Source organism: Apodemus sylvaticus, chromosome 8 (assembly GCF_947179515.1).
Source record: "Apodemus sylvaticus chromosome 8, mApoSyl1.1, whole genome shotgun sequence".
NCBI lineage: Eukaryota > Metazoa > Chordata > Mammalia > Rodentia > Muridae > Apodemus > Apodemus sylvaticus.
In genome coordinates this window covers 2,657,856-2,678,537 of record NC_067479.1, presented here as the reverse complement: position 1 = coordinate 2,678,537, position 20,682 = coordinate 2,657,856, and the positions used below count along the sequence as shown (strand labels likewise).

Here is a 20,682-nt window from a genome sequence, read left to right as displayed (position 1 = left end):
GTCCAGCCTTTTGACATTGCAACTCAGTGTCCATGTTCAAAGCTCAAGAACCATGCATTTCAATTATCCATATTCTCTCCCCTCTCAAGTTTGCTGTCTCATAAAGGGCTGCAGGTGTGGCTCTTTGGCCCTGTGCAGCTCACAGTCACAGCTTTGACGTGCCTGATGGACCATCTTTCATTTCTATAGATAAAATCTGTCAGACTGAGTTGGTTTTCTGCTTTGTTTTGGGGGTTTTGTTTTTGCTGTTGTTTGCTTTTTGGGTTTTATTTTGCATTTAAGTTAAATTTGCATTTTTAAAGTTCAAAAAAATAATGACTGTCACTTAACATGTTTTGTGCAACTCTCTTATCTGACTCTAAAACAGTTTCACTCTCTCCTCACATAGACACTCCATAAGCAGTGACTGTCTGTTTCCTTCTGACCCTGGCCATGGCAACCTTCTGTCTTTAAGAGGAGAGCATGGTAGCATGTGTCTGTGGTCCCAAAACTCAGAGGCTGAGGCAGGAGGAATGGAGAGTTGAGAGCCAGCCTGAGCGAGCTCCAGAGTGAGATTTCTTTTTTAAATCAGAAAAGATTCTGGAGCCATAGAGATGGCTCAGCCAGATGAAGTGCCTGATGACTTGAGTTCAGTCCCTGAAACACCAGTCGTTACTTGTGTAGGAAAAGAAAACCCGCTTCACACTGTTGTCCTCTGATCTCTACACATGTGCTTTAGCACATCCAGGTCCCCACACACAACCAGACATACGCAATAATAATATATGAATTTAAAAAGTAATAATAAAAAGCATAGGATATACTTTTAAGGGTTGTACTCTAGCATATTTCAGTGCTTTGGGGATGGGATAGTCTTGTGTGTGTGTGATATTTGTGTACACATTTATTCACTGGTGGGCATGTGAGCCTTAGCTGTCATAAATAATGCTGCTGTGAATACCCACCAAGTATTTAGATGAGTTTTGGGTGTTCTTTTGGATTGCTTTGGATTCTTTGCTTCAAGTCCTGAGGGCTGCATTTTATGTTTCCACCAGCAATGTACACTTTCCTGCTCTCTGAGTGTTCATCAGCTCTCACGTCTGTCTTGTTGGCACCTTGCTGAGGCTGTGTAGTGGGGATGCAGTGCTGTCTCACTCTGATCTTTGTGCTCCATGACTGATGTGTTGAGCATCTTAAGTAGGGAACACTTTGTTTTTGGTGACTGTTCAGTCGTGCTGTCTTGTATATGTTCTGGACATGAAGCCTTTTTTCTGATAGTCTTCCATACAGTGGTACTTCTCACTTTTCTGATTTCCTTCCCAGAGAAGCTGATAGTTTTCCAGGTTAGCTCACCTGATGTTTGCAGATACATGTTCATGCCTTCTGTCACTCCCCAACCTAATCCTTGGACAAGGCTAACCTGGAACTCAGCCTGTGCCTGTGTGGCCAGCACTGTGCCAGCTGAGCCCCTGGACCTTTTTACACTGTTGTTAGTGTCTGCATTGGTCCAGGTTGTTGTGGAGAGTGCTGGCATCTTAACTGTTAAGTTTTCTGGCTTATAGACAGAAATATGCCTTCTCTGTCTGTGTAGGTTTCTGTCATTTGTTGCGATGTTTACACTTCTTAGCATGTAAATGTTTCAGATCATTGGTTTAAAAAGTATCCTAGGTATTTTTGTGTCCTTTTTGAGTTTGTCCATGGTTGGTATATAGAAACACCTGGGCTGGAGTGTCGCTTTGACATAGAGTATGCACCTAGTATGTGGAAGCCCTGGCTGGAGTCAGTTGTCAGCACACCACACACACATGTGTATTCCTGCCCTTGCCTGGTTTTGTGTGTAAGTGTTAATTCTCTAGAACATGGATGGGCTTATCAATTAGCTACAGTAGGGTTTAATTTATGTATGTTTTTTTCCTGATGTTGTTTTGCTTATTTTGCTTATGGTGGTTTTGCTATTTGCTTTTTGACATTATCTCACATATTCTCAAATTGTAACAGAGATTGGGAATTTTTCTTCTCTTTGAAAAAAGATGTTCTGCTGTGCTAAAAACCACTATATGTAAAAGGCAAGGATAGCTATGTCTTAACCACCTACCTTGTTGAAATGATATGAGTTGTAATTGGAAGTAAATCTCAAGCAGGCCTTGATAGAAAATTGCTGTCATGTAGAGTTGACAGAACTTTAATAGAATGAATATTAATTTTGAACCATCAAAGGGTTTGTACATTGCTTTTCCTTCAGAATCATAACCTTTCAAATGTAGTCTGATCCTTTATTAATCATAAACTATTGAATATTTTCTCACAGATGTTTAGCCAGATTTTAGGTAGCTATGCAACAAATAAGTGTGCCTCTTAGCACGTTTAATGAAGTGGAAAATATGCGCAAAGTTCAGTTAGCAGCACCTGGAACTGTGGTAGAAATTAAGTTGGGGCTTCCATTGAGTGCGTTGCTTTGTGACTACTCAGCTCCGGTGGTCTGACATCAGGAAGTAATTGTGTTCTGACTGTGTCCTTCCCACTAGGATTACCATTGGCAGTGGCGCTCCTTCCTCACCAGTGGCTTCACAGCCGTCTACTTCCTAATATACGCCATACACTACTTCTTTTCGAAACTGCAAATCACGGGAACAGCAAGTACAATCCTGTACTTTGGTTATACTATGATAATGGTTTTGATTTTCTTCCTTTTTACAGGTAAGATATAAATGATTTCCAATAAGTTTTTAGTAAATTTATTTCTCCTTTATGAATGTTTCTGCTATCTGCTGCCCCTTTATTGAATCATCAGCATTATTTGGCATGTCCATGTGTATTTGCAGCTTAGGAAAGTGAAAATGCAAAAAGCAGAATCAAAGTCACATGTCAGGGACAGGCTTAGATGTGTATCTTGGTGCCCTGTGATAGTTTTAGATCTCAGTGGTGCATGATAGGGAAAAGAGCCGGGCAGTGGTGGCATGTGCCTTTAATCCCAGCACTCAGGAGGGAGAGGCGGGCTAATGTAAGTTTGAGGCCAGTCTGGTGGGGGTGGAAAATTTGGATAATCTTATAAGAAATTCTAAATGTTTTTGTAAGGAATTTAAGTGGTTTTATATTCTTCAAAACAGCTCACAGAGCTGTATTACATTCTTCTCCAACAAGAGTTTAAAAGTTCTGTTCTTTTTAAAAGAACTGGTCATTTTACATGTGGGTTTTTTGTTGTAAAATAATGAACTTGTGTTTTTTCTTCTCTAGGAACAATTGGCTTCTTTGCATGCTTTTGGTTTGTCACCAAAATATACAGTGTGGTGAAAGTTGACTGAAGAAGCCCAGTGTGTCCAGTTAAAACAGAAATAAATTAGATCTTCATCAACAAAGACCTGTTTTGTGACTACCTTGAGTTTTCTCAGACTTATTGGCCTAGTAATCCTTCAGAAACAACATACTTCCAAGTACACCTCTCCCCATGCACCTGCACCTACAAGACGTATTCAACACTAAAGCATTTGTATTGTGATTGGATTAAGTAAATATTGAGTTGTTCTCGGTGAAGAGCAAATTTAAATATTATGTGCATTTGTAAATACAATAGCTATAAACTTTTCAATCCTTCGGATGGCGGATTAGAGGAGGCCATAATGCTGGACAGGCTGGACAGTTGATTGTAAATAGGATTTTCTAGACTCGGTAGGTGGAAAGAATTATTTTTCTTTGAAGGAAATAACTTTTTATCATGGTAATTTTGAAGGATGATTCCTATGACTTGTTCATTGGGGGAATGTGGCTTTTAAAAATCTTGTATTGGTTGTAATTGTTCATATCTTCTTACTTTTCTGTGTTGACTTCATTATTCCCATGGTATTGGCCTTTTAAACTATGTGCCTCTGAGTCTTTGAATTTATAAATTTGTTATCTTAATAAATATTGTAAAAATGTCTTCATTGTATCATTCCCTGAATATTGAAGAAAACTCTGAATACAAATGTGTTGACCACTGATCTATTTTATCAGATGATGCTGAATACTGTGGATACACACTTCCTGTTTTCTACTTAAGTGAAATTTAGTCTTTTGGGCTTTGTCAGGTCTGAATTTTCACTCTGAGGGAATGATAGAAATTATAGTCGTGACTTTCTGGTCAGATAAATGGCACATTTAGAATTTAAATGCAGGCCTCATATTGTTACTATTAAAAATTAACATTGTAGACTTACTTTCCAAAGTGTAGTATTTTTCTTTAAGTCAGCAGGATATAGGGCAGCATACCTTTGTATACCTCTAATTTGGAAGTGGAGGCATCGGGATGATGTTGTCCCTCTTGGCTGCACTGGAGCTGGAGGCCAGTCTGGATTACAGACTCACCCTGTCCTTGCACACAGTGTGTTAGGTTAGGTTAGGCTCTCTGATCTGCACGTTAGCAGTTGTTACCTCATGATTGCAGTAGATTTCACAAATAGTTCTTGTCCTAGATTAGGAGCTCACAAATAACTTTCTGGCAAGTTTGATCCAGCTCATATGGAAAGCTAAGGTGGTTTCAGACAGATCTGTATCCAAATACCTTCTTTGTTGAGGGCTTCACTGACACCTGCTTATGAGAACAGATTAGACACTTGCTTTAAACTGAGCTAAGATTACCTCGCATTGCCAGGCCTTAATGAAGACATTTTACACAACAGTTGAGTCAGGTGCACAATTGATTCTCAGCCTGGGAAGTTGAGGCACAGGAACACTGGAGACAGTCTGGTCAGGGTTACTAATGTACGATATGTATATTGAGACCCTGTCTCACAACCAAGTGGCCTGTTGGTTTTGAAGCTCAGTGAAGCTTTAGTGTATTTAAAAGTCCTTAGTTGCTCTGTAACTGGTACCTTTGAAAAGGCTGATTGGCCAATCATGGTCTGATCTGTAAGCTCTCCATTCAGAAGCCAGATTGATCTTACTGGTGCAAAGTTTTCTTCAGTTTGGCTACAGTGAACAATCAGAATTCAGCACAATTGACAACTGTTTTGGTCTGCTGTTCTTTATAAACCAGCCACATCACACACACACACACACACACACACACACACAGAGAGAGAGAGAGAGAGAAGTGAAATATATAGGTCTAGTATCATCTGCCTAGAGTGCTTGGGACCAGAATGTTTAAGATGTAAGAATGCTTGCATCAAATTTATCCAGTAGAAGCTCCTTAACCTCAAAGCTGAAATCTAAAACTATCAGTGTTCTAAAAGTTTGAAATTCTGAGTTGGGGGGTGAGGGGAGCTCAGTGATGGAGCGCTTGCCCAGCATGCTCTGAGACCCTGGTTTAGGTTCCTAGCACCCCCTCCCCACACACACACATTAGGATTTCAAGTTTTCAGATTAGGAATGTTTAACTTGTAAAAGTAGTACAAGAAAATGTGAAGAACAAGAGGTGGCTCAGTAGTTAAAAGCACATACTGCCCTTGTGGAGAACCCAGGTTTGCCTCCCGATGAGGACCCAATGCTGGTGACCCTTTCTGAGTGATGGGAGCCCCTGAGAGCTATCCTGCCTAAGCGCTTTTGTGAAGGGACCACACATGTGTAAGGACCTGGGAACAGCTGAGTGAGGGGTGTCCCTGCTGGCATACTTGATGCATTCCATTTTTCTCCCCAGATCTTCTCTAATGTGGCCATTTTGCATGGCTGTCCTGAGCACTGTTGTGAATCTTTGCAGTCTGTCTTCACGCCCAGCATTGCATGAAGGATGTCAGCCTTTCAGGCTGTCTGCTGTCACTGAGAGACTCTTCTTTGTCCCTCACTGTGTCCTCTGTGTTCAGTGCTTTTCCTTGCTGTTTTAAAATATGCCTATTATATTAGGCGGGGTTCTATAGAATCACAGAACTTATGGAATGTCTCTGTATATTAAGAGAATTTGTTGTGATGGTTTACAGTCTGTAGTCCAACTACCCCAACAGTGGTCAGCTGTGAAAGGGAAGTCCAAGGATCTAGTAGCTGGTCAGTCCCAGGAGGCTAGTTGTTTGAGCTGGTCTTCCATAGAAGTAGGTTCCAACAGATGTGCTGGCAAGTACCATCCCCCGCTATAGCATTTTTTAAAAATAATGAACCTTGGCTATAGATTTGGCAATGTTCTTATAAACCCTCATTGTAAAGATCTTTTCCAATGAAATTATGTTAGATATTCCCCTCCCACCAACAGCACCCATGAAGTTAGGAGTAAGCTCCTCAGGACAGGGTTCTGTGATTTGCCCTTGTTGGTTGCCACGGCAGCGCTTCAGGCTAATAACTTAAACAATACCAGTAAGTAGAACGCTTGGCATTTTGGGTCTCCTGCAACATAAGTGCTCTAATTGAAGGAGAGACCCCAGAGTGTGCCATGGAACAGTTTCAAGGGAAGTGTGCACAGATGGTCATACCTGGAAGGTGCGCAGTAGGTGCCACCCGGGGCAGTTGTGTGTCTTGAAGGTTTTCCATCTGTGTCATGCTATTAGTGTCTTACAGTGTACAAAAAAAAATGACAAAACGAATAATCACAACCTTAAAGCGTTACAGATCCTAAAGGAAAATCAGCTTTAGGAGGTCTTATAGGACTTGCTTGGTGCTCATAACCATCTGTAACTCTAGTTGCAGGGTGTTGTTATATTTTTTCCAACCCAATTACCCGGTGAAGGAAATCTCAACTCAATCAGTAACAATACAAGCTACAAGCCTAGATTGGGCAGATCTCCCACTACACTACTCTATTCCCATCTATATTATCCCATATAACTTGCGGTTTCTCCAGGTCATGAGCTCCTCTCCAGCCTCACCACGATCCTTTTCTCCTCCCCCAAACTCTTAGCTCCTCCTCCTTCCTCTTGCCCAATCATTGGCTCTTGCCTTTATTTAAAAAGTTAAGGTGGGGAGAAGGTTCACAAGGCAACTCCCCATCTGCAGCCCCTTCGAGGAGTGGAATTAGCATCAAAATACAAGGCCAGGGCTATCCACAGCTGGGGATCCAATGCACCATTACACATACACACATGCACACAGTACAGATATGCACACATAGACAAAACTCTGATAAGCATAAAATAAAGATAAATATATATAATTTTTAAAGGCAAAATTCAGATTATGGCTACCTACAGGAGAAAAAGTGTACATTTGAAAAACATTTTCTAAATAATGTAAAGTTAAATGTTAATTAAGTACAAGCTGTTCTACCATGTACATGCACAAAGCAAAGAATTCATTGTGTCAACAGAGCTCATTTTTGACTGTTTACTGAAAACCAAGGGTTCTTCCTGCAGGGGTGCAGCTTAATGGTTGAGTGTCTACCCAGCGTGCATGTCTTATGCTCTGGGTTTACTCCCCAGCACAAATAAAAACAAAACAAAACAGGTCTTTTTTAGTAAAAAAATTTTAGATTACAGGTGCTCACTGATGTCTCAGCAGTTAAGAGCACAGGCTTCTAAAGGTCCTGTGTTCAATTCTCCACCCATAAGGTGGCTCACAACCATCTATAACTAATCCCACGAGATCTGATGTCTTCTTCTGGTGTGCAAGTGTATATGGGGAAAAAAATCCATATAGATAAGGCACATACATAAATAAATCTTTAATTTTTTTAAAATTACTTTTTTTTTCCTTATATGTGTTTTATGTATATGCTGGGTGTGTCAGCCCGGAGTGTGGGGCCAGAGGACAGCTTTCAGGACATAGTTTTAGAACCATGTGCGTCTTAGGGCTCAGACTTGGGTTGCTGGGCTTGCCGGCAAGTCTTCTTGCCCACTGAGCCATCTTTCTGCCACACCAAGGCAGTTCTTTATTATTTTGTTTTACTTTTATGTGCATGGGTGTGTCTGGTACTCACGGAGGTCGGAGAAGGGCACCGGAGCTTCTGGAGCTAAAGCTGCAGATGGCTGTGAGTTGCCTTCTGGCTGCTGGGAGTCAGACCCGAGCCTTCCTGCTAGCCTATTCTTCTATTTTCACTCTGATAGAGCCTCTTTTCCTTCTTTCTTTTCGTTTGCAACCTTAACTGTATATTTTTACATCTAAATATTAAAACAAAACAAAAATCATTTGTTTCCTTAGCTCGTGGGAGTCTGCTGGTGTCCTTCTGCTGTCCGCTCACGTGAGCTCCAAGTTCAGAGACTCATAACTGATTTTTAGTTCTCCTTTTTGTTCTTTAAATATTTGATTTTTTTCTTAATAATGAATTACTTTGTTATTTTAAAGAGAAAAGCATGACTTCAAAAGTTTTATTGTTCCTTTGGCTATTTTTAGCAAAAACTAGTGTCGGCTGTGTGAATTTATCCTGATAAATGGCCTTATAAGACACCATAGATCATGGCATTCATTAACTGCCGACTTACAGGTGCATGGTTAAGGTGACAGTAAGGCTAGTGGGTCTATGACTTGGGTCAGAGACAGGTTATATAGTGGCTGGGACAGGTGGTATTTGGGTTTTTTTGTTTTTTCATTTTAAAGATTTATTTTATTTATTATATGTAGGTACACTGTAGCTGTCATCAGATACTCCAGAAGAGGGCATCAGATCTCCTTGCAGATGATTGTGAGCCACCATGTGGTTGTTGGGATTTGAACTCAGGACCTTCGGAAGAGCAGTGCTCTTAACCACTGAGCCATCTCTCCCGCCCCAGAAGTGGTATTTGTACAAGTAGGAATGTACCTGGTTTGGATGACATGTCAGCGACCTCAGCACACTCTGATGCTGGGGGCTGTAGACTCTGATGATATACTCCATATCCTACTGGCTGGGCTTGTCTGTCTGTCTGTCTGTCTGTGTGCCGAGAAACAACAGAGGACTTTGTGCCTCCTCCAGTGGCCATGCCATATGACTCAAGATAGCTATCAGAGCAGGCCAACACAGTGCATCTGTTTTCCGTAATAGGAATACGTTTTTTGACTGAAATTGGGATTTAAGTGATAAGGATATTAACTTTAAATAGCTCAACTGACTAACAGGAGCACCATCACTACAGTTTTCAGCTCTCAGATTCTAGAACAGGCCGTTTTGGTTCTATACAATTTTAATGTGCAGCCAGCAGCACGTCTTGTGCATGTGTTCTGTGTTCATTGATGGTTGTTAAAGACAAGCCTGCAGCAGTGGAGCCTCGCCAGCTCTTCTCTATCCTTGGAACTGCTGTTACCTACGGAGCCCGCTGAACAGAAAACTACAAAAAAGCTAATTGAAATCATGACGCTGGGTCACTTCTTATTCAGACAAGACCGAAGGCCCTTCTTGACACACACACTTCTGTCAAACGAGTGGCGAGGGTGTGACTAACAACAGTTCTTAGTTCCCACACATGCTTACTTCCTCCTTGAAGGAACGCTGGGGTGGGGAAGGGCTCTTCAAAAGCCCAGCTCAGTTCTCTTTCTTGAAAGCTTAAGAAAAAGCATTTTAATATAAGCTTAGATTCTGAATATTTAATTTTCTTTTCTTTAAAAAATATTTTATTTACTTTATGTATATGAGCGCACTGTAGCTGTCTCCAGACACACCAGAAGAGGGCGTCAGATCTCATTACAGATGGTTGTGAGCCACCATGTGGTTGCTGGGATTTGAACTCAGGACCTTTGGAAGAGCAGTCAGTGCTCTTAACCACTGAGCCATCTCCCCAGCCCCCCCCTTTTTTTTTTTTAAGATTTATTTATTGTTATATGTAAGTGCACTAAAATATTCTTGATTGGTTGGTTGGTTGGTTGGTTTTTTTTTTTTTGAGACAGGGTTTCTTTGTGTAGTCCAGGCTGTCCTGGAACTCACTCTGTAGACCAGACTGGCCTCAAACTCAGAAACCCTCCTGCCTGCCTCCCAAGTGCTGGAATTAAAGGCGTGTGCCACCACTGCCCACATTTTTTCTTTTAAGGAGAAAAAACAGTTATTATTTTTATTTTATGTGCATTGGTGTTTTGCCTTCATGCCTGTCTGTGTGGGGGTGTTGGAGCGCCTGCTGGAGTTACAGACAGTTGTGAGCTGCCATGAGGTTGCTGGGAATTGAACCTGGGTCCTCTAAAAGAGCAGCCAGTGCTCTTAACCACTGAGCCACCTCTCCAGTCCCTTGTGGGCATATTTTAAAAGCAACTATGAAAATGACATTTTTATTGTGCAGACAAGGCATTGCTGTCATTAAATGCCACCCCTGGGGTTAAATAAACAAGAAAAGTGATAGAGGCCACCTCTTGGGACCTGACGGGAGGAAGAAATGAGTGTGTTGAGAAATTTGTCTAAGAAATGATTCTTCCATGTCTCATCTCCCCAGGATCAATTCGGATGACAAAGGCCCCAGTCAAAGCGTTGCTGGAGCCCAGCTAATACACAGATCATCTCTTACCCCGCAGCGTAGCCCTTACTAATAACTTCTGAGAAACCTGCTGAAACAACCCGCTGCCTGGCCAGGATGTGCGCTGGCAGCGCCCCCTGCTGGATCTGCAGGCTGGCTGCCTGACCTCCTCACAGCTTCATCAGAGGAATCAGGACGTGGTTTACTTCTGCCTCAGTAGGTGAGAATCCCAGCCCTCTCCATATTTGTCAGAGTGGTACCATGTGCTAGCTACAGAACAGTAGCTCACCTGGGTAGGGCAGGAGGGCAGCCCACTTCCCCTTGGTGGGTGCAGGGTGCTTGCTCTACTGAGAGCCAACTCTTCCCCTCATCTGGACTCAAGGTTGTGGCTAATAGGATGCTTTTAGAGTGATTCATCCTGTGCTGGCTTGTAGCAATGTGCCCAAGTGCCTCGGGGTACCCTGCAGGCTCCAAGCTACAGCAATCCATGGATGTATGCTCCCTGCCTCCCTGCCAAGGCCCGGGAGGCTTGGCACTCCCAACACCCGACTCAAAGATGGCCCTGGGTAAAGGCTCCCCTAAGGGCAGAGCAGACTCTCATGCTGTGCCCAAGAGTGGCTCCCTTACCCTGGAAGACGCAGCCTGTTTTCAAAGCCCCGAGACATTGGCAATCCTTTAATCCTTCCTGACTAGCATTTACATTCAAATATCTGACCTTTGGTTGCTATAGTTATCTATGAATAAATACATGTGAAATTTTGTTAGCAAATGACAAAAGGCTGAAAGAGATTGGGAGATGTTATTTTATAATCATGATTACCTCTGACCCCACAAACTGGGGTCAAAATATTGCAATGGTCATCCAAATTTTATCAGATTTCCTAGGTTTGGATTTTCTAGAGATTATAAAGAGTGGCTTACTGTTCTTTTTTTCCCTAAAAATTATGAAGTAAATACTATGGAAAAGAGACGCCGTCGGAGGCAGACGCGCTTCCTGTATACCTCATCTTGCACCTGCATCCCAGGAGGAGCTGACTTATAGTTTATTTTGAGGGTTTCATCTGAGATGTTGATTGAAGGAGGTGACCACATTTGGGTCCATTTTAGTCAAGGGAGACGGTGACGGTGGCCAGACAAGACTGACCAAGCAATATTCCGGCATGGACCTCCGAGTAAGTGGAGGAAGTTCGAGTGGAAGGCGGGGCGTGCAGAGGTCAAGGGTCACAATGAACCAGTGTCTACTGAGACAGTTGTCTGTGTCCCCAGCAGGTGGCTCTGGATTAAAGAGGTGCTCAAGCGGTAGCCTCCAGCTCACACCTGTGTCCCATGCTCACACTGGGCAGGACAAGCGGGAGCCCCACTGCCAGGTGTCCTCTGCTGCTGGCTCTAGGAATGTCAGCACGTGTGACAGACGGAGCTTTGCTGTCTCTCCCTTGACTATTTCTGCTTCCACCCAGTGCTGAAGATGGCTTCATAAACTGCTTAGTTGCCACAAGGGCTCTGAGTGCCAGATTTTGGTGTTTTCTAGTAGATCTGGGCTGCTAATCACTCCGTCCTGCGCAGCTCATGATCAAAGAGCCCACAGAGAGGGACCACGGAGTCTTTCTACTTCTGAGTAGAGCAGAAAGATCTACTCAAGATTTTGGGGTAGAAGGCCAAAGTAGAAAGGTCAAAAGATGCCTCCTAGCCCCGTGGAAAGCTAAGTGGCAGTCACGTGGGGGACACAGCACCAGATCGTTAGTGGTTACCCTCGTCCTGGGATGCTTTGTAACTCAGACACGGTAGTGGCTTTGCCGCTCGGTTTTTCTGCATAGTGGAACATTGCGCATTTGATGCTTTTAGCGTTGGCTGCTCCTCCCTCCCCCACTGGTCACACCCACACGTGGAAGCAGGGCGGGCCAAGGCATTAGTTGCTTTTCCCATTACTGCAGACAAAATACTTGACAAAAGCAACTTAGATGGGCGGGGCAGCTCACGTGTGTGTGTGTGTGTGTGTGTGTGTGTGGCTGGTGGGGCATGATGTGGTTCACAGGGCGTGAGATGTGGCTCACGGGGGTGGGGAGGCAATGTGGTTCACGAGGGCGAGGCAATGTGGCTGGGGGTGGGGTGCGATGTGGCGCACAGTTTTATGGTACAGTCCATTGTGGTAGCAGAGCAGGAGGCGCTATCACGTCACGTGGCATCCACAGTCAGGAAGCGGAGAGGACGCCAGCACTCACTGGCTTTCTCTTTTTCCTTTCTGTCTGTCTCTTGCCTTCGCTTTTTTTCTTCTGTTGACTTTATTCTTGAACAAACTTCCCCCCTCAGAATAGTGTAGATGGAAATGCTGTCAGACTTACAGGTGTGTTTAATGTTCTTGATGTGGGAGAGGAGACCCCATGCTCACCAAGCGCTCAGCTCCACCCCGCAATGTGAACTCCACAGTTGGATCACAAGCCCATGCCTGAGTCCGTCATGGCAGCAGGGCAGGTTGCGGGAATGGTTCCAGAAGCGCCCAGAGAGGCATTTCCAAAGAGAAACAAGCGGTTTGAGAGCAGACACTGCAGATGTCCCTCTCCACCTGACACAGAATGGCAGTTGTGGGGTAAACACAGCCCTTGTGGGGTAAACACAGAGGCCCGAGCACTACAGCTGCTCTCCGGTTCTCCGGGACTCCATTGCATCGGTTTTACTCTTGCTACTGGGATCTTGTGTCTGCCGGGCAGGGCGCCATGCTGGTGTAGCGGAAATGGCTGGCACAGTTTTGCTTTACTGCAGCTCTGTGTGGGAACTCTTCTCCACCTCCAGCCTTTCTTCCTCCTGGACATCGTGGGTTTTGATGAGACGTGCTTTACAAACCGAAGCATACAAGGATTCCCCCAGGTCCACAATTGGAAATAGCACACAGTCCCAGCTCAAAGCCAGTGCCACCACCTGGCCTTCTGGCAAACTGTGGATGTGGTAATCCACTCCCTCTGCCACCCTCGTCAAGCCTCTGTGCTTGGGTATCAGTCCTCCAGGAGCCACTGGACTGGAATTCTCTCTCTGGTCATTGAGGTGGGACACAACTGGGAATCTTTTATATACTTTTTATTTATTTATTTAGAATGCATTGATGTTTTGCCTGCATGTATGTCTGTATGAGGGTGTCAGAGCCCCTGGAACTAGACAGCTATGACTGCCATGTGGGTGCTAGGAACTGAACCTGGGACTTCTGGGAGAGCAGCCAGAGCTCTTTAGCTACTTAAGCCATCTCTCTAGCCCCATGCCCTTGGGAATGTTACAGAAGTTGGACATGATCAGACAACGCCAGTCAGTAAACTGTTTCAGCAGTGAGCTACTTATGGTTGCCCCCACAGCCCCAAGTGCAGGTATTGACTGGGTTCACTTGGTGCTTGGTTGTATAAATTTCTCTTCTAGAAAGTAAACTGAGAAAATGATTTTTTCCAGATCTCAAGGAATTGTTTTCTAAGCAAACAAGATGGCAACCATTTATTTTTGTGGGCTTTGCTTGTCTGCTCTCCCCACTTTTCTTTTCTTCTTGGTTCTTTCTTTTCATTTTATTTCATGTTTTTGGATTGAGAAGCTGGCTATGAAATGGAGAAGCGATACTGCTTCATTTTTTCTTGTGCTTGGCTTCTCTGGCTGGAACATAAAGCCCTGCCTTCTTTCAGCAGCCAGAGCACTTCAAAGTTGTAAAAATTTGGATAAAGTACATCAGGGTTATGGCTGTTCTAGATTTCAGTCTTTTTATAACTTCTTCATATTTCACATTGGTTTTGACCTCAGGTTAAAGGAATGCTTTTGAAAAGTATAAGGATTTGATCCTAGCAATGGATGTAGCAAAAATACTGAGGTCAATAAGTTAAAAGCTTTTTAAAAGGAAGATGAAGAAGAAGAGAAAGAAGCAAAAGCTAGATTTTGCAAACTTTAAGCCAAGGACTGTGTGAAATAGGCGAGCTTCCCAGCTTATTTTAAAAAATGGATGATGTGAAAATAATTTTCCAAGTTTACCTGTGTATAAATGTTTGAATTAGAGGCAGGTATGGTGGTGGACACCTTTAATCCCAGCACTCAGGAGGCAGAGGCAGCTCAATCTCTGTGAGCTCGAGGCAAGCCTAGTCTACCTAGAGAGTTCCATGGCTGTGTAATGAAACCTAGCCTGGGGGTGGGGGTGAACCAGATAGGGAGGTAGCTTCTCTGAAGCCTGAAATCATTTTCTCAGTCCACGCAGGCACGTTCTCTGGATTTGCCTTTAGTATTTTTATGTGTGTATTTTGTTTCTTCTCTTCTGCACAAAAATCTGAATATCCCTCTGCGCGCTAGAATTTTGCAGAGTGCTTAGAACATGTTGTGTGGTGTTTGGCATTCTTTATTTTTTTAATAAAGGATTTTTGTATGTATTTGCGCAAATGTATTCCACATGTGTGTACATGTCTGCAGAAGCCAAAAATGAGCTTCAAACCCACAGAGCTGGAGTTGCAGGCAGTTGGAAACTGGTCTCTGAAAGGCCGGTGTGTGCTCTTCACTGCCCGGCATCCTCCAGCCTCTGGTGGTCAGTATTAATTGTCAGCTTGACGCCATCTAGAATCGTCTGGAAAGAGTCTCAGTGAGGGGCTGCCCAGATCAGCTTGGCCTGTGGTCCTGAGGTCACATCTGTGGAAGGTTGGTGCTGATTGTGTTACCTAACGAGAAGGCCAAGACCATTGTGGAGGCGCCATTGCCGGGGTTTGGGTCCTGAACTGCATGAGCATACAAAGCAGGCTGAGCAGTAAGCATGCACGTTCTCTCTGCTCGGGACTCTGGGTGACTCGATGCTTCAAGTTCCGGCCTTGACTTCCCTGCAGTGACGGACTGTAATCTGGAACCGTGAGCTAAGATGAACCATTTCTCCGCTAAATTGATTTTTTTCTTAAGGTACTTTTTGTTTTGTTTTGTAAAAGCCTCTCCAGTATACACTGTCAATAAGAAAGATCATACTTTAGATAGATGATAGGTAGATAGATAGGTAGATAGATAGATAGATAGATAGATAGATAGATAGATAGATAGATAGATAGATAGTTTCTCTGGGTAGCCCTGGTTTCCTAGAACTCACTATGTAGACCAGGCTGGCCTTGAATCCAGAGACCTGCCTGTCTCTGCCTCCCAAGTGCTGGGGCTAAAGGCTTGCACCACCACACCCAGAGTTATATTTTATGTTTTATATTAAAAAGGAGAGTGAAATAAAAATCAGGGTTAGGGTTACATGACCATACCACTTTATTTTCCCCTCTTGTTGAAACAGTCTTATATATTATATAGGCTAAGCCCTGAACTCTGTATGTAGAGGAGCATGACCCTGAATTTACTCTTCTACCTCAATCTCCTGAGTGCTGGGCTGCAGGCGTATACCAGTATGTCCAGTTTGTGCCATGCTGGAGACTGAATCCATGTATGCTAGGCAAGCATTCCTCCAACTGAGCCCGAGCCCCAACTGAATTTTCAAGGGGCCAGTTCTGAAACATTGTTTACATTCATGTTGGGCGAGGGTTAGAGCTCAGAAGTAGAGTACTTATTTAGTGTGCAGAAAACTCTGGGTTATACACACACACACACACACACACACACACAGTCAGTACACTCACACTGTTGTATTGTCTTGCTAAACTAGAAGTCTTTTCCATGAAGTGTGGCCTCCCCACTTCCTTCCCATGCCCCCACTGTAAGAAATAAATCACAGTGTCCACCCTCAGTATGAAATGCATATTGAGATCATCAATAGATCATAGATAAGCAGGAGGTGCTCAGCTCCTGTCTTCCTTAGCTCACAGCTAGTACTTGCTGGACTGCACCCAGGTGTTGGAAAAGGGTAAGGTCCTTGAATACCCAGGAACATGGGGAACTTGAGTGGGGACCTATATTAGCTAACTGGAAAGATTGTACCTCCCTGAAGAATTCAGCCAGCGAGGGATACGGGGAGCAGGGAAATGTGATTAGGTATACAAAAACCACTGTTTTGCACCAAATCGGGTGTGCCTGCCTTTTCTGCTTTCTCTCTAGGCTGACACCCAGCTTTTCAAGGTTGTAAATAAGCCCCTCCACTGCTCTTCTGAGCATCCAGCACTCTTAGGAAGTGAGGATCACTGTTTCTCACTACCAGCCCTCATTCTACAGTTTCTCTCAATCTGACTACTCTAGGAGTCCCAGTAAATACAATGTTTCTTCTCTGTAACAACAATGTTTCTTTTCTGTAACATGAAGTCAAGGGGCTCAAACTCCCTATGTGGCTTCTTATTTGTTTTGTTTCGTTTGCTTGGGGTTTTGTTTTGTTTTCTCTGAAAGAATAAAATAATTCTGAGGAAAGTCACCTGCTGGGGAACGGAGGAGCAGAGTAAATGTGGATAAGGATGGCAAAGCTTTCTCTATGTCCTTTTTTGCTATTTAAAAAATTTTTAGCTCTATGTATGCATTACATTTAAGTCATCTGGATAATAAGATGAAATGAAGAAGATCCTTCAGGTTGACCTTCATGAAGCTCAGCTCACTGACTGGCCCCGGGCCCCGGGCACGCCTTGGCACGTACAGTGTGCAGTACCATTTTCCATGTTTGTGGCTCCCGAGCTTTGTGTTAGTTCTCTGGCGTGCACTGTAATAAGAACCGAAGTGCAGCCTGTGTTTTGATCCGAACAGGGACACAGTGACTTAGTTGCACCACTGATAGCTGGTAGCCTTGGTAGAAGTGACACCCAGCGACTTGTAATGCTGAGCCACATGATGGAGGCTGTTGGGTAAGACCCTCTGGGTCGTGTGGAATTATCTTTAATGCGCCAGACAAGAAGATTGTTAACCTGCTTATTACCAACACTTTTCTATTACCGTGGTAGGGCAGGCAGATGATTGGAGGATTAGCCTGACTCCGACAGACCCCGCAGGCCCTGCCAATCTTGTTTGGAAAGGAGTCAAATCTGTTCATTGCTGATAATAGACAGCATGATAATGCCCCCAGGTTGGCTTGTAAGAAATATGTACCTCGCTTTTTATTTTTTCTTGTAGCCATAGGAGTCAAATTTGGATTTATCCTGATAAATGAGACATTTGGGACCTCATGTGATCTAATTGGCCCAAGCTGCTCCTTAATCCCCATTTTCTGACTCTCTGCACCCCTGTCCACATGGTACAAATGACCCTGCCTCAGGAATAAGCCGGCCCAGCTAACCGAGGCTGAGGCAGCCTTGGTGCTGCTTGCAAGCCTGAGGCCCTTGGCTTTATTTTCATGTATCCCAAGGAAGAAAGCATTTCTTAGACTTGTTGCTGGGTGGTGGGAATGCACCACCATTTCTGCAGCTGTGGTGCGATCCCTTCACCAGAGGGGCTGGAGGATGGCTCAGCGGTTAAGAGCACTGACTGCTCTTCCAGAGGTCCTGGGTTCAATTCCCAGCAGCCACATGGTGTCTCACAACCATCTGTAATGGGATCTGATGCCCTCCTCTGAAGTGTCTGAAGAGAGCATATGTACTCATATACATAAAAAAAAATAATAAATTAAAAAAAAAAGACCTCTTCACCAGGCCAGGAGTAGTTGGTCATTCCTTCCAGCCCAGGCCTAGGAGGCAGAGACAGGCAGAATTCTGAGTTTTACGTTAGTACTCAGAAGAAGTATTTTTTTTACTCTTCTGTCATTTCGAGTAATGGACTTTATGATTTATTTATTGTGTGCGAGTGTTGGGAGGGGGCACATACTACAGCAGCCATGTGGAGGTCAGAGAACAACGTTCGGGAGTAAGTCTCTCCTTATATCCTGTGGATCCCAGGAACTGAACTCAGGAATTAAGGCTTTTGAGGCAAGTGCCATCTCACTGCCCATACCCCACCTCAAAACAGGGTCTCACTGTATAGCCCAGGCTGGCCTCAAACTCACAGAGATAGCCTACCTCTGTCTCCAGAGTGTTGAGATTAAAGATATGTACCACAATGCCTAGCCCCGGTTTCATGTAACTAGGCTGGCCTCCAGCTCACTACGTAGTTGAGTATAATGTTGAATTCTTTTAAATCCTTTTCATTTGTTTTCATTCTACGTGTTCAGGTGCATGATTTACCTGTTTTTATTTACGTGCACTCCGTGCATGCATGCCTAGTATCCACAGAGTCAGAAGAGGGAATTAGGGCCATTGAAACTGGAGTTACAGAAAGGTTGTGAGCCACCGTGTAGGAGCTGGGAACTGAGCTCCTGTCCTGTGCAAGGGCTACTAATGCTGAGCCATCTCTCCAGCCCCATCCTTGAGTTCTCTCTCTCCTCTCTCTTTAAAGATTTATTTATTTTATATGAGTATTCTGCTGCTGTCTTCAGACACACCAGAAGAGGGCATCAGATTCCTTTACGGATGGTTGTGAGCCACCATGTGGTTGCTGGGACTTGAACTCAGGACCGCTGGAAGAGCACTCAGTGCTCCCATCCTGAACTCCTGATCCTTCCGCCCCCACCTAAGTGCTAGAATTACAGGCATGTGCCTATAATTTTGTGCACTGGGCAGGCTCTAGGCATGGAACCCAGGGCCTCACGCATGCCAGGCAGACATTTTACCCACTGCGCCCAAGCCCCTCCACATGCCTTAAAGTCCGTCTTGAAGAGCCATTCCTTGGCAGAGAAGCTCTGGGAAGGTTTCGTTTTACTATGTACCTCAGGGTCCCTTTGATTCTGCAATCCATTACTGCAAACTTAGTGGCTTAAAACAATGTAACAGTTATCTTGTAGAAGCCAGAAGTTCAAAGCAGCTCTCATGGGCATAAGTTCAGACCAGGTGTTCCTGCCGTTCTTCAGGTTCTTCAGGATGTGGTAGGGAAGAAGCCTTTGGCTGCCTTCCCAGCTTCTAAGGATCACATTGCCTTGACTGTGCCCCACCCCAGGCTCCACTGTCTTCCAAGTCTTCCCTGCACTGTGATGTGACTCTCTTGCTTCCTTCTTATAAGGATGCTTGTTCGTGGGTCTTTCCATATGATCCAGGATGGTCTTCCGGCCTCCAGCTCCTCCATCACACATGCAGAATGACACACTCATAGGTTCTAGCAGTTAGGATGCCAACGTCTTTGGAGGCCAGTGTTCATCCAACTACACTTGGAAATCCAGAAACTGAGGCTGGGGGAGTAACTCAGTTGGTAGGGTACTATGCACAAAGCCCTGGGTTCGATTCCCAGAACTTCATGAAGCCACATGATCCCAACACTTGGGAAAGCACAGGAAGTAGCATTGGAGTTCAAGTCCAGCTTCAACTACGTAGCAAGAGGCCACCCTGCTCAATAGGAGACCGCGTCTCAAAAAAAAATAAATAAATAAGTTATATAGATAGATAAGTACTAGAAAAGCTACAAAGACAAAGCAGAGACCATGGTCTAGAAGGTCTAGAAGGACCAGCACCGGTCTTCTGATGGTAGGGGATGCTGCAGCGTGGGTTGGAAAATCATGCAGTCAGAATACAGACTTCAGGCCTCCCGGAGCCGAAGGGTATTTTAAAGGTTATGTAGTCTAACTTCCTCAGCTTAAAGAGAGGCAGCTAAGGCCCGGCAGGCTCAGGACGTGGCCATTAGTTATTCTGCATTTGGCCTAAATCTGAGAGACGTCTCTTCCTTTCTCCCCAAGGAGCCAGACGCAGCCATCACCCTTATCAAAGGCAGTGCGGGCCGGGAGCGCGGCTGGGAGGGTTTTGTATCTTAGCAGCAGGAGGCAGCAATGATCTCAGAGCCAAGTTCTATCTGTGCCACTGCTTAAAAACCATTCCACAGAACTTCTAATAGGCCTCTTTCTAAGTGCGCCATTCTGAAGTTTGAAACCAGTGACACCGGCCCGCTCAGCCTTTGAGACTCAACTTTGGTGAGAAAATCCTACATCCGGCCAGACAGCAAAAGGAAGGAAAGAATGGATTGTGATAAAGAGCCTTTGGGGTTCCTAACCAAAGAATAAAGGGCTTCATTTTCCTAATGGGTCTGCCCTTTCCCACTGGAAAGTTATTTAAATGTTACAGCAAACAGTGAGGTTGATCAGATAGTTTCAGCGGACGAGTCCTAGGAGGTGTCCGTGTGGAGAGCCAATACAAAGCTAGATATTCTAAGACAAACAGTGAAAGTTAATTGAATTTTCACGATAATTACAAGTCCGAGTGATGAAAATATAACTCATTTCTATCTGGGACAAATGTATTTGTGAACGACAATGCTAAGATTTCAGCAGTCTGGGGCCAGGGTGTAGCTCAGTGGTAGAGCTCCCACCTAGCTGGATGAGGCCCTAAATTCTACTCCTGAGCATATTATTAAAAAGGCGTTTAGACCTCTTACATCTGGCCCAGGCGATCCTCAGGAGCCTGCAGCTTTGTGCTTGCTCTATTTTGCCCTGAAGACTTTCACCCTCCTCCACACTATCCTCTTTCAAAGCTGCACCTATTCCTCTGACCCTCTCAGGTGCAAAACTTGCAATACTCTCTTTGTGCATGTAACTGACGCTTTA

The 20,682-nt window shown here is 44.3% G+C and overlaps 2 protein-coding genes across 2 annotated transcripts in view; both read left to right on the top strand.

The window, feature by feature from the left end:
* Tm9sf2 (transmembrane 9 superfamily member 2) overlaps positions 1–3,895 on the top strand; it is a 45,486-nt gene extending 41,591 nt beyond the window's left edge. Inside the window, exons 16-17 of the mRNA XM_052190576.1 lie at positions 2,505–2,676; positions 3,214–3,895. Of these exons, the coding sequence (XP_052046536.1) occupies positions 2,505–2,676; positions 3,214–3,281 (240 nt within the window). The 3' untranslated portion in view covers positions 3,282–3,895. The remainder of the gene's footprint in view (positions 1–2,504; positions 2,677–3,213) is intronic.
* Pcca (propionyl-CoA carboxylase subunit alpha) overlaps positions 1–20,682 on the top strand; it is a 774,935-nt gene that overhangs the window by 41,755 nt on the left and 712,498 nt on the right. The gene's annotated exons all lie outside the window — the stretch shown is intronic.